At 34.9% G+C, this 13973-nt stretch overlaps 1 protein-coding gene across 4 annotated transcripts in view; it reads left to right on the forward strand.

Annotated features, from left to right (window-relative positions):
* GAS2 (growth arrest specific 2) overlaps nt 1-13973 on the forward strand; it is a 175729-nt gene that overhangs the window by 39613 nt on the left and 122143 nt on the right. For all 4 annotated transcript variants that reach the window (XM_074230393.1, XM_074230394.1, XM_074230392.1 and 1 more), the window contains exon 2: nt 210-374. In XM_074230393.1, the coding sequence (XP_074086494.1) occupies nt 227-374 (148 nt within the window). In that variant the 5' untranslated portion in view covers nt 210-226. The remainder of the gene's footprint in view (nt 1-209; nt 375-13973) is intronic.

A 13973-nucleotide genomic window follows, 5' to 3' on the forward strand; every position in this document is an offset into this window, starting at 1 on the left:
TTTGGGTGAGTGTGAACAGAAGTAAACTTAGATAAAAGAAGAATGGTACAACATGTGGCTTAATGATTAATCATACTCTCTGTCATCAAAACATCCATGGACAAGGTCAATGATTGTATCAGGAACCTCAACTTATTACTACCTACATTTTTCAGAAATCAATTGTAAGACTTTTTATAATCAACCCCAACTGTTTTGTTTTGCAACAGGTTTTGCAACCAGATAAATGATGTGTACAACCCTGAGCCCAAAGGTACGCGGTGGCCCAGGACTTTCAGATATGCATCAGTACAGTCAGTGGCTGGCCAGCAGACATGAAGCTAATTTGTTGCCGATGAAAGAAGATCTTGCCTTGTGGTTGACAAACCTATTAGGTAAGGTTTTTGAAATCTGATTTGGTAAGGAGAAAGTAGTTGTTTTACATCTTCAGCTCCTTTCCCAGGAGCATGTGACAGAATCATGGGAAGATAAACCTATCATTTCGGTTTTGTATCAGGGAAATCTAAAACCTGTGGAAAATTTCAATGACTTTCCCAAGGTCTCCCAGTGATTATTTCTTTGTGATATTGATATATTGGGTTATAAAGTGGAAAAGTTAAAAAAATATAGATTGTTTACATAAGGCAAAACAGCTGACTGATCTGCCTTCATTCTTCCCCTTCCTACATCTTTCTATCCCCACATCCCAAGGGAAATGGTTTATTTGATTGGCAATTTTGGTGGTGTTTAATCATAGACTTTGTGAGAATTTTCCTAATGAACCAGATCCTTTGGCTACTAGAAATATTTGTGACAAAGTCAGTAAGTCTGACTTTTGAGTTCTTTATCATTTGGGGATCTTTAGATCACTTTCCAATTTTCAAAATGAAGATTAAAATATTCACAATATTTTTATTATAAGGGTGAATGACTTTGTAAATCATAAAACACTATATACCTAAAAATTGTTTAAATAGTAACAATTTACATTTAGGTTGAGCTTTAAGGTTCACAAAGCACTTACTAAACATCCTCTCATTTGGTCCTAACAATGACCTTGTGGGGTAAGTGTTGTATAAGTTGAACTGGAGTCAGGAAGACCTGAGTTCAAATTCAGATTCATATAGTTATTATCTGGGCAAGTCACTAATCTCTGTCTGCCTTATCACATACTTCCCAGTATTGTTGTGAGGATATATATAGTATAATATAAATGAAATAAAATATGTAAAGATGAAATATGTTAAGAATTTTACAAACCTTAAAATGCTATTCAAATGTTATCTATTGTCATTATTATCCATATTTTATACTATGTTATATATAATATAAATAAGATACTGAGTTTAAGAAAGATGAAGTGATTTGTCTAAGGCAATACAGCAAAGTGTCTAAAGCAGGATTTGAACCCTACTTGATTCCAAGTCTAGAATTCTATTCACTATATTCTCTTCTAAAATGACAGAAATAAAACAAAAAAACTCAAATAATCTTTATTAAAACTGAAGAAGAGGGGCAGCTAGGTGGCACAGTGAATAGAGCACTGCAAATCTGGCCTCAGATACTTAATAATTGCCTAGCTGTGTTACCTTGGGTAAGTTACCTAACCCCATTGACTTAAATAAAAAAAATAATTTTAAAAACTGAAGAAGACTCCATTAAGAAGAACTAACCATAATTAATTAGCAATTTTCCCCATCTCAATGGAATGCTACAGTTCTACTACAAATTAAGTAGATCCAGGTTCAAATCACATAGGTCATGGATAAGCCAATAATTCTGAACTTCAGTTTCTTTAACTGTAAAAACAAGGAAAACAATACCTACAATATGTAGTATATTTGTAGAGTAGTATGTAGTATACTCAGAGGTAGTACAGAACTAGCCTCCAGGCTGGGCAGGTTTGGTTTATGTCCCACCTCGAATGTTTAATGAATGTGAGATTTTGGACAAGTCATTTCATCCCTTAGTGATTTGGGCAGTTTTCTAGGTCTGTAAGTTGCAAGTTATTCGAAAGAGGAATTTCCTCACTGGGACCTCCCTGGGCTAATGCAATCACAGGATCAATAGTTATCCCTAACTACCACAAAGGATTATTGTGAGGATAAACTATCTCTGAAATTTGTAAACCTTGAAGTGGAATCATACACATACACATTAGCAATACATTGTGGTGCAGTTGAAAGAATTTTCAAGTTGCAATCATAGAACCTGGGTTCAGATCCTGGCTCTGACACTTGTTGTCTAGACATTCACTTCCCTAACTTGTAAAACGAGAGGGTTGTCTTGGTTGTTGTCCTTTATGTCCATAGTGGCCAAAATGATGGCATTATATTAGAGTCAGTCAGACTCCAGTACATGTTTGGAAGGCTCTACCACAGGTCCAGTACAAATAGTCCATATCAATATTTACAGTGAAGATGTTTCTAAATTTGCATATTTCATAGCTAAACAATCTCTCAAGTCCTTTCTAATTCTAAAGCAATCATCTCATGATCCTCTAGTTATACTTTTTCTGCTGAAAGTTTTTCACAAATATTAAAGCTGATTCAGGAACTGGAAGAGATCCCTTTCACAAAGCTTATGATATATAAAATTTCTGTACGATGTTTCCTGAAAAGAGACATGACATATTCAGAAAACATGGGTTTTCTTGGTGTAGCCTTAAATTTCTCCTCCTTTTTTGTTGTCCCCCCCCCCCTTTTTTACTTAATGGTCATTGATTTGGAGATGGAAAGGTCTTTAAAAATCATCACATCCATCTCTCTCAGTTTTCAGATGAAGAAACTGATGCTTAGGGGACCATGAAGAGTAGAGTGATCAAATTGCTCATATTACCAAAAGCTAGTAATACTTGGGGTGCCATTTGAATCCAACTTTTCTTGACTCCAAGTTCAACTCTCAGTTCACCACCATGTTGCCTATTTTCTCTAAGGAAGCTTATAAAGACTCCAGGTCATGGGCTTTATGGCTGGAACTAAGTAATCTAGCCTAGCCATAAGTTCAGAGAGGATTAGTCTACTGGACAACAGGTTTACATAACTAGATAAGAAAAGGAAGCAATATAATTTTGACAGGATAACACCAGTCCAAAGGTGCTAATAAATTGTTGGTATAAAAGCTTAGACAAAGAAACTGCAAAATACTCTAGTAGAAAACAGGAAAAAGAAAAGTTCCCTCTGTTTGGATTCACCTCAGTAGGTAAAGTTAAAAGGCAAAGCTGTTTAAGAACTTCCAAAATGATATGAACATTTGAGGACAATGAAAAAAACAATGATGGCATCTATACTACTGGAAATGATGGAGTCAGATGACCTGGATTCTGATTTTGCAGATGCTTTCATTTTAGAAGATTCTGGGATTTTCACTGGGGAGAGAAGGTAGGGTGGGGAATTAGAGAAGGTTGAACTGAACTTGAAGTCAAGAAGAATTGGGTTCAAATGTCACCTCAGGTATTGGGAATATGGGCGATTTGACGACTCTCCAATTTACTTATCTGTAAAATGAGAATTATTAAAGCATTTTCTATACAGGGTTGCTTGGAAGTTCAAAAGAGATAATGTGTATAAAATGCTCTGAAAATGCTAAAGTACTATGTAAATATGATCTATCATTATTATTATTTCTTTACAACTAGGGGAAGATTTTGTTAAGCGTTTTGTTGGTGAGTATTTTGAAAACAGTCTTCTCATCATGAGCAGAATAATTTTAATGTCAGGAGATGATATTCAAATAATGATTAAGCTCAACCATTTAGAGTACTGGTCTAAGAGTCAGAAATCCTAGATCTGTTATTAGCTGATATTCCCACTAATCTTTAATTTCCTTAATTATCAAATGTGAAACTTTGGCTAGAAATCCAAAAGTTCTAAATTGTGTGACCCATAGTGTTACTCAACTTAAAAACTTGTATTTGATTCAATGATTCATGAATTGTGTATTTGTAGTGTTGAAAACATTGAAAAACTTTGGTGGGGAAAAAGGAGACAGATCCAGACTTCTGATTTCACCTGCCCAAGGCTTTCTTTCTTTCTTTCTTTCTTTCTTTCTTTCTTTCTTTCTTTCTTTCTTTCTTTCTTTCTTTCTTTCTTTCTTTCTTCTGTATTTTTTATTTAAGTATTTAGTTAGTCATTTTATTCATTCATTCATTCATCCATTCATTTATTTATTTTTTGGCTATGACATTCCTAATGTAGAAGCTTCCTTCTGTGATTGGACTGTAGTCCCTCCATGAAGACTTGCAGCTGCTCGATAACATAGTTCTAAAGAATTACCCTGAATGTTGCAAAGTTAAGTCATTTGCTCCAGTCACACACTATGTTTCAGAGGCAAGACCTAAGCTCAAGTTTTTCCTGGCTCCTAGGCTGGCCCTTTATCCATTACTCTAGTCTGCCACTTAAAAAAAGGAAATAAAGTTTTTAAAGGTTGAGGAATAGACCTGTGTGATGAGTGACTTTCCTTTTGGGATGCTATAAGAATGATTTCTTTCCCCCATGCTAGTCCATGAATTTTATGTGTGACTGGGATATTCAGGGAGGCACTCCTAGTAGCTTAAAGATAGAAGTGATTGATGCTTCTTCAATTCTCTTAGGAATGTTATCCTCTGAGAACCCTAGAGAGACAGAGGAGTAACAGCTCAAGGTTGATTTGAGTTCATCTGAAGTAGTTAGACTATAAATTCCAGGCACATTTCTTTATGGAAGTTTGGAAAATCTGGCATAATATAAGGATGCAAAGAATTCTGGGGAGAGGCTAGGACATTTTATTGTGTCATCAAGGGAGAAGGGGAGAAATCCATATGATTGAGGTGGGGGAATAGTTCTTTAAATAACAGAAGAATTTAGCATTGGTTGTATCCCAAAGGAATATTTTGTGGCATATTCATAGAAACTAGCATTTATCTCAAGGTAAAGGAATTTTTATCATTTTCTGGTAGGAGGTTTCTTCCTAGATAGAAGAAATCTTGCTTTTTTACCTACATGAGAAAAAAGTGGGAAATTCCTTGGATGTTTTTATTGCAGATACTTTTATTTTAGAAGAATTTGTGATTTTTCCTTGGGGAGGGAAAGTAGTGGGGGGATATGAGGGAAGGTAGAAATATAGGAATTAGAATAAAAAGCTTTGAGGAGGTTTTACTATTAGAAAAAGAACTTAGGCCCTTATGTAATGGGACTCTGCATATGGAAAGGCTTTCTGCTCATTTTAGAGTAAAAGTTGACTTTAGCAAACTATCTCCCACTTCCCTTTTCTTTTCATTTTATGGCTTTTAAAGAGAATATTGAAGGTATATTCTCAAACCAGACACTTCTGATCCCACTTCCAAAATAGCAGTTGAGGAGTTTGGGTTCTCCAAGTATTCATTTCTTTTCCCTGTGATTTGGCTAGCTAGTAATGCTTGGATAGAGGAGAAAACTAAGTTTTACTGGGTCATTGCAATAATGTCTTATTATTCACATGTATGGCACATGTGGTACATGTGTAATGGTATAATTTTCAACCATAATATGACTAGCATCATAAGTCAATAAAAGTAAGTAATGATCGATTCCTGTGTCCAGAATTAAAAGGCAGCAATAACAAATAACCATTTCTGGTTTTCATCCAATTGTTCAATGAACATTTATTAAGCTAGTTGTTACCTAGACAGTCTGAAATATTGTATGTCTAGGTAGTAAAATACCATCTGGATAAATGAACTGTTTAAGGGAAACAGGCATTCTGGAAATTGCTGCAGGAATTCAGTTAGAAGGGACTGCAGAAGCCATCTAGACAAGATCCTTTAACCAGACAAGAATTCCTTCTGTGATAGACCTGTTGAATACTTAATCTTGAATACTGTTGAATACTTGTCTCCACTTGGGTTTAAATGATGAGGAGCCCATTTCCCTTGAGGTAGCTAATTCTACTTTTGGATGATTCTGTTAAGGAATTTCTTTTTCCTTTGAATCAGGACAAATTCTATCTCTCTTTAAATTCTATTTGTTTTTCTTAGTTTTGTCCTCTAGGGTCAAACTGAAAATGGTAATCCTTCATGACCCTCTTGCTCCCTATCACACCTAAGTGTTTTCTTCTTTAGACCAAAGACATTCAATCCTTTGTAAGATATGGTCCTTCCACCATCCTGCTCACTCTTTCCTGGATGTCATTCAGCATGCCATTTTGTTTTACTAACATGTGACACCCACAATTGAGCAGAGAAATCTCTTTGTTAGGAATTTGAAAAGCTCATTTGCCAACAGCAAACTTCTCATACTAACAAAGGTCCATCTTTTTAATCCTAAAATTTGACTGATACAACTAACTGCTTGCTAGATGGGGAATACCACTTCTTCTAAAGTACTAATGATGATGATTACACTGAGAGAGGTGGGAAGTCATAAGGCAAATGTAGACAGGCTGTAACATATAATCATTATGGAACTTCAGACAGTAACAAAGAAGATCAAATAAAGAATGATAGAATAAGAAGAGAAGATGGGCTGGTAAAATCACAAGAATGAGAGCTGACAGCTGAACAACCAGAGAGTTTTCATGGTAGCCTTGTGATGTCAGGATAACCTCTAGCACATTGGTGAACCTTCAAATATGGAATTTTTTAACTTAAATGGACAGGAATCAAGCAGGAAAACATTAGTGAGAATTATTAATTGAAGAGATTCCAGATCAGTTTAAATATAGATGTGACATGACAAAATTGAGGATGATGGGTAATCTGTCATCTCCTTTCTTCTAGAGACTTTGTGCTTCTAAGAGAAATAGGGCTTTTTTTGACAGTCAAGTCACACCATTATTTCTCATTGAATGTTTAATCCACCAAAACCTCAAATCATTTTTTACACAAACTTTTGCCTAGAGCAGTGTGATCAACCTTAAATAGAAACAGTGGCTGCTAAACCAAACAGAAGGATCCCTCTGGGCCACATATTGACTTAAAAAACCACATGTGTTTATATATTTCTTTTTTACTACTATTTCAACTCATTAAAATCAGATAGGAACAACATTTTAATTTGATTCGGGTCACATTCAGGAGTGTTGTGGTCTGCTTATTGCCTAGGGACTGTGTCTTTGATACCACAAGTCTAGGTAAGCCTTCATTGTCCTTTATATAGGCAGTTAATTTTTTTTAAAAACCATGAGTAGAACTTCAGATTTAGTAATGATAAATGCAATCTCATTCAACTGACTCATCATTTTAGCCTAAGTATTTTCCTTATACAGAATAATATGCTATGTATAGTTCATTATGAGACCAGATTGTAAATCATCTTCTAATATTTATTAGTGAAAGAAAAAAAAAGAATGGGAGTATTGTTCTTACATAATATGGATTTGAGTCTATACCTAAATAAAAAAAAAGTGAGGAAAAAGGTGTATTAGTTATGTGGTAAAGGGGCAGCTAGGTAGCACGGTGGGTAGAGCACCAGTCCTGGAGTCAGGAGTACCTCAGTTCAAATCTGACCTCAGACATTTAATAATTACCCAGCTGTGTGAACTTGGGCAATCCACTTAATCCCATTGCCTTTCAAAAACCTAAAAAAAAGTTATGTGACAAGAAAAAAGAACTGATAGTCTTCATGTGCCATTGGCATCCTTGTAAGGTCAAGGGAAGGAAAGTAAGATCCCCTGCATATTGAGTGGGTGCCATTAGAGGACATTATTATGGGAGAACCTGAGGGAGAATCTCCAAGGTTGGGGCAGAGAAGGCATGACTAGGCTGCCATCTACATTGTTAGAGAAAACCAATGCATTGCTGAGGTCATAGATCCATTGCCATAACACACTATTTGAGTATGCATACATTTGTTTTCTAGCATGCCTTGAGAAACAATAAAGTATTATTTTTAAAACTTTACTATTGTACTTTAATGAAGTGTTGGCCTGTCAATTACTTGATACCTATTAATTCAATGCATTCATAAAATTATATTGTTAAAAGATAGTTTGGTAGTATATTGGGTTGAAGAAGACTCCTCTTCCAGAGTTTAAAACTGACCTCAGATACTTAGGGCAAATCACTTAATCCTGCTTGCCTCAGTCTCCTCATTTGGAAAAGGAAATAGCAAATCACTCCAGTATCTCTGCCAAGAAAATCTCAAATGGGGTCAAGAAGAGTCAGACCCAACTGCAAAAGGGCTGAACAATAATAAACATGGTTGAGACTTTTAAATTTAATAGCTTATTACATACCTTTTCTATTAAGGACCTTTAACATCAAAGGGTTTCTTAAATATTAGCTTCTTGTACTAAAGGATGAAAACAATAGTTATTTATTACTCAGAGCATTATTGGCATAGTTGCAAGCCTCAGAAGCTAGTACCCAGTATGTCACTAAACTATTCGTCCCCCAAAATAGCAATAGCCATTTTTATATAGTAGTTGAAAGGACCTTTATTATCTACCTCATATATGTTATCTCTTTTGAACATCACAATGAATCTATCTGTTGTTAACTCCATTCTACAGTTGAGAAAAGTTTGACTCAGAGAGACTTAGTGAGACAGAAGGAGTATTAGACTTGGAGTTGGAAAAGTGCTGGGTTCACATTAAACCTTTGATACCCATGAGATGTGTGTTTCTAGGCAAGTCATCTCAGAATCCAAGTCTCAGTTTTTTCACCTGTAAAAAGGAGAAAATACTAGTACCTACCTCACTGGGTTGTTGGGAAGATTGATGAATGTGGTACTTTTCAAAATGAGGAAGGTTGTGTCAGTGATGATGATGATGAGCAGGAGGAAGAAGATGAAGAAAAGGATAATGGTGTGACTTTCAAAGGATCACATAGCTTATAAGTAATATTTTGAGCTAGGATTGGACCCAGATCTTTTGAATACAAATCCACAATTCTTTTTTTTTTTTTTAGGTTTTTGCAAGGCAAATGGGGTTAAGTGGCTTGCCCAAGGCCACACAGCTAGGTAATTATTAAGTATCTGAGACTGGATTTGAACCCAAGTACTCCTGACTCCAGGACCAGTGCTTTATCCACTGCGCCACCTAGCTGCCCCCACAATTCTTTTTCTCATACCATCTTGCAAATGTTTATAGAGACTCACTCTATTGATTTGTTGGGCACTGAAAGATTTTAGAAGGTAGATGTACATTAGCTGGAATGTTGCTTTACGCACATACACATACTCACAAATGTGTCTGGAAAAACAGGACCAATAAGAATACAACTCACTAAATTTGTGATTCATTTAAATAATAATCTGTATTTTTCCTTTTCTTTATTGTGTAGAAAATTATAATTATTCATAATAATCATTAATTGATGACAGAAGGATGACATAGTGGACAGAGAGTTGACCTTGGAACAGGATGAATTGGATTCATATTTGACCTCTGACACACATTAGTAGTGTGACCCTGGCCAAATCACTTAACCATTCAATTAGGTGACTCTCTAAGATTATGCAAGTTGCAAAGAAGTGTTCTCTTTGCAATACCAAAGAGAGTTTCCTATATCAGTGGTCCAGTCTCTGCATAGATACCATTAAGTCATACAATTTGGATACCTGTTGTCTTATAACATCAAAACAGGATCTTAAGAAAACAGAGGCTACTCAAAATAATACAGTTTGACATCAGGAGGAAGCATTATAGAGGTTACTTAAAAATAATGGATCATGGTTTCTTGAAAAGCTTAAATTCTAAGACACACAAAACTGACATACAAAGCCTCCTCACACACAGATTAAAAACATGAGCTAATATAACATATTAAAAATATTGGAAAAGGCATATTCTCTGAATGTGATATCTGCAATGTGATATCTGACATAATCCTTTCCCTTGTCTCTGTTCCACATCTTTATAGAAGACCAGAATTAAAATTTGCTCATGTGATATTTACTGGGTAATCCTATGAAAATAGCCTCCGATCTTAGCCTCCAATTATCCTCGATAATGCTCTAAAATTGTAAAGTTCAGATAAGTGATTTATCTGCATTCACTGAGGATCTTCCTTCCATGATAAAATTCTGAATCCAGACCATCATCTCTGCCCTGTCTTCAACCAAAGAAGGAATTTAGATTGTTCTAAGGATTTTTTCCCAAATTTTTAAAGTTTTAAATGTTTTTTTGTTGATATGGTCAAATATAATGAACATCTGGATGAATTTTTAAAGTTCTATTTGTTCCCTTCACATCATTTCAAGGCATTAATCACTTCCCTAGCTCCTTAGACTTCAAACTTCTCATGTTCTTTATATATTCAATAAAATTTACATAGGCAATATGTCATCTTCTGTGGATTTCCAGAGTTTAAAGAATCAAGTTTATATTCATGAATTGAGATAACCTCCCTAGATCAATTACTGTCTAATCTAGCACCAGAACCTTACCAACAAAGTCTTTATTATTTATGCTCAATAGGAACACCAAATTGAAATCTATGACTTACAAATGGAATTGAACTGTTGGTCGTATTAATACACAGAGATGTTTAGTTTTTCTGAGATTGATGAATAGTCAGTCCCCTGCTTTTACACTCTCAAAATTTCACACTTCTCAGATGCTGGGGGTGGTGGGGTATGAGTTCAGATTATCAGATGAGTCAAATTTTGTTCTTTTCCCCTTTGGGAGAGAAGTGTGTATACCTCTCCTCAGAAACACTGTTGAAAGAGCCTCTTTCCTTATGTTATAAGCTCCTATCTCAGTGCCAAAAATATTCCTATCTACTATCTTCAAACACTCAGTAAAATCCTTATTCAGATACCTGAGTTTCCTGCTACCCCTATTCCTCAGAGAGACAGCATAATGCAGAGGATAGGCAACTGGGTTTAGAGCTAGATATTCTCCATCTGAATGACTTTAGGCAAATCAGGTTACTTCTCTGAGTTTCAATTTCTCCCCCCTCCCCATAAAATGATGTCTAGATGAGCTGTAACTCTATTAAATTAGTTCAATAGACAGTTAAGTTCTTACTATGGTTCTGTTCTATCTACTAATGTGAAATGGGTGACATTCTTTATTTCTATCCTATATAAAAATAAAAATAATAATGTAAAAATAGTAGTAGTAGTAGCCAGTCTTTCTTTAGTGTCTACTAAGTCAGGTGGGGCAGCTAGGTGGCTCAATGGAGGAATGCTGAAATTGAAGTCAGGAAGACTCATCATCATGAGTTCAAATTCAATCTCAGACACTCACTAGCTGTGTGACTCTGCACAAGTCACTTGACCTTGTTTGCCTGTTTCTTCATCTATACAATGAGCTGGAGGAGGAAATTGCAAATTTCCAATATATTTATCAAAAAAATCTCAGATAGGGTCAAAAAGTTGACACTAGTTGACAACAATATCAGACCTTGTGCTAAATGTTTTATAGATATTGCATTTGATCATCACAATACCCTGGGCGGGGTAAGTACCATTATTACCCTCTAATATTTGAGGAAAACAAAGGTTAAGTGACTTGGTCTAGGTTCACACATTTCAGAAGTATCTAAGGCAATCTTCCTGACTATAGACTTAATGGTCTAACCAATGTATCATCTATTTTAAAAATTGGTTGCAAACTATATAGGGTTACCATATACTACACTTCCTCTTAACTTTCTGGTAGTCAGTATGGGGTACTTGCTATTCTTTGTAAGTAGTTTTCTATTTCTCATTTCCATGTCTTTATACAGGTTGCCTGGAATACTCTTCCTCCTCACTTGTACTGCTTGGCATGGTTCACTCCCTTTAAATGCCATCACCAACAGGTGGTCTTCTTAGTTATTCTTCCCTCTCACCCTCCAGTCCTTGTATTTACTTTGAAAATATTTTGTTTTGACTTTTCTGTGTATATGTTATTGAGCCAATCAGTCAAATGTAGACTCTTTGAATATAAGGTCTGTTTCCTTTTTTTCTTTGTTTACTTAGTGTTTCAAAAATAGTTTATTAGTTAAATTGAATAGATCTCAATTCTCAATTATGTATTAATGTTTTATCTGTATCCATATGAAGGAAAATGATTACTTTTGGAAGGACTGAAATTTGGATGCAGGTCAGAAAAGCTATTTCTTAAAAAGAAATAACTATTTCTTAATTGCCCACTCTGTTCCAGATGCTTTACAAATATCTCATTTGATCCTCACAACAGTACTGTGAAGTAGGTGCTATTATCACTTCCATTTTACAGTTGAGAAAACTGAGATAGATAGAGGTTAAATGACTTGCTGAGGGTCACACTGCTAGTAAATGTCACCTCATCTAAAAATTAGAAAAAAAGAATCCAAGAACACATTGATTTCTTATCTGTGTTTTCCACAAATTGGGAGGCAGTTTCCAACAACAACACAGAATCAGCTTTGTCTTGGTCTTTGTTTCTGTTTTGTAAACAGCAAGCTATTAAAGATGGCTTGAGGAATAATCTGAAGGTTAAAGTCTTCAGTCATTAGAGCAGAGGGTTGGAGACAATATCTTTAATTAATTGATCAATGAACCAATTCATCTTCTAGGTAATAAGGATGATGGTGTCTGCTAGAAGTCTGTGATTTCATGTCTAGTCATCTCCCCATTCCCATCCCTCCCAGTCAAACAGTAATGAATGTAGGGGAAATCTTTCACATTGCGTAAGATTTACCACTTGAGCATAAACCCTACCTTTGATCTGTATATATGTAGATATAAATGTAGATACCATATCCATGTATCACATATAATACACAAATATAAATGCTGATTTTTTTCTTAGCCTCTGCACATTTCCTTCATTTGAGTCAGTAAATTTCAACTATAAAATATGTCAGGATGTCTGTTTTTAACAAAGAAATCCCACCTTTTAGAACTATAAAATACACAGAATTGCAAGCTGACACCTAATATATTTTTCATTAGAGACAGATGTTCATTGAAAACTCATTCTTCAAGCATTCATAAAAATCAGGATGGAGAAGAACTCTGTACTATAACATACACAAAAGCACTAATTATGCCTTTAGAGTAAATTCATTATGAGTACTGGTTTATATTAGAATAATTTTTGACAAAGTGATTTTTTTTTGTGAATAAGGTTTTTCTGATTTTAATTTGTGCATTGCTTCCATATTGTTTTTTATCGCTGAAACTTTTAAAATTCTCGACAAACAATACAGTAGAATAGCAACTGATGCAAACATTTTTGCATTGATGATAAATTTGTCAAATTACTTTTTCTGGGTAACAACAGCAATATCTTCAATAAGATGTTATGACTGATTCTGGAGACTTAAACCAAAATTTATTAAAATGACTTCCCTGTCAATTATACGCACATGTTATGTGTATGCATATGCATAGATAAATATGCAACATGTATTATATATACATACATATTTATATTTATGTCATGAATCAGAAAAACAAACTGGAAAATAGTTTTTATTAGCATGAGAAAGTAGAGAATAAGGCATAAAAATTGTTAGCTGACTTTTTTTGGGGTGTCTTGAAGCTATTACTTTCATTCCTGGCTCCAGTTGTGCTGTATATATTTCTGAAATAATGGCAGGTCTGCTTAGACTAGCTCTGTGGTGAACACTCATAGCTACTGATGTCTGGCCACCTGCAGAAATCATTATACTCATAAGGGCTAAAATGGGAACTATCTTGCGGAGAAAATGAAGCATAAAAATGATTCCTATTCCCTAAGTGCAACCTCACGCCACCCCCCAAAAAGTTTCACATCAAACAGATGTTGTGTTTGGGTTTTTTTTTAATGCAATCCAAATGTCTCAGATTTAGTGAATTTCATTTTAAGCAAATTACCAAGTTTATCATTCTAGCTGGGCTATCCTTTGCCTGGATGTTGCAGTAGGTTTGATTCTTGTTCTCTTTTGTTAAAAATTGGTTTATGAATAAAAGATGCCTAGCTACTGTTGGGAATCCTCATTTATTTTGGGTACCTAACTTAATTTTCTTTTTCTCACTAAATTTTTGACTAATATATTCACTCAAAAGCTTTTATTAATGTCTATAAGGTGCATAAAGTAGTGTGGAATCCAGAGTAGAGAACCAGCCTTAGGAAGATCTAAG

Source organism: Macrotis lagotis, chromosome 3 (genome assembly GCF_037893015.1).
Source record: "Macrotis lagotis isolate mMagLag1 chromosome 3, bilby.v1.9.chrom.fasta, whole genome shotgun sequence".
In the NCBI taxonomy this organism is placed as follows: Eukaryota; Metazoa; Chordata; class Mammalia; order Peramelemorphia; family Peramelidae; genus Macrotis; species Macrotis lagotis.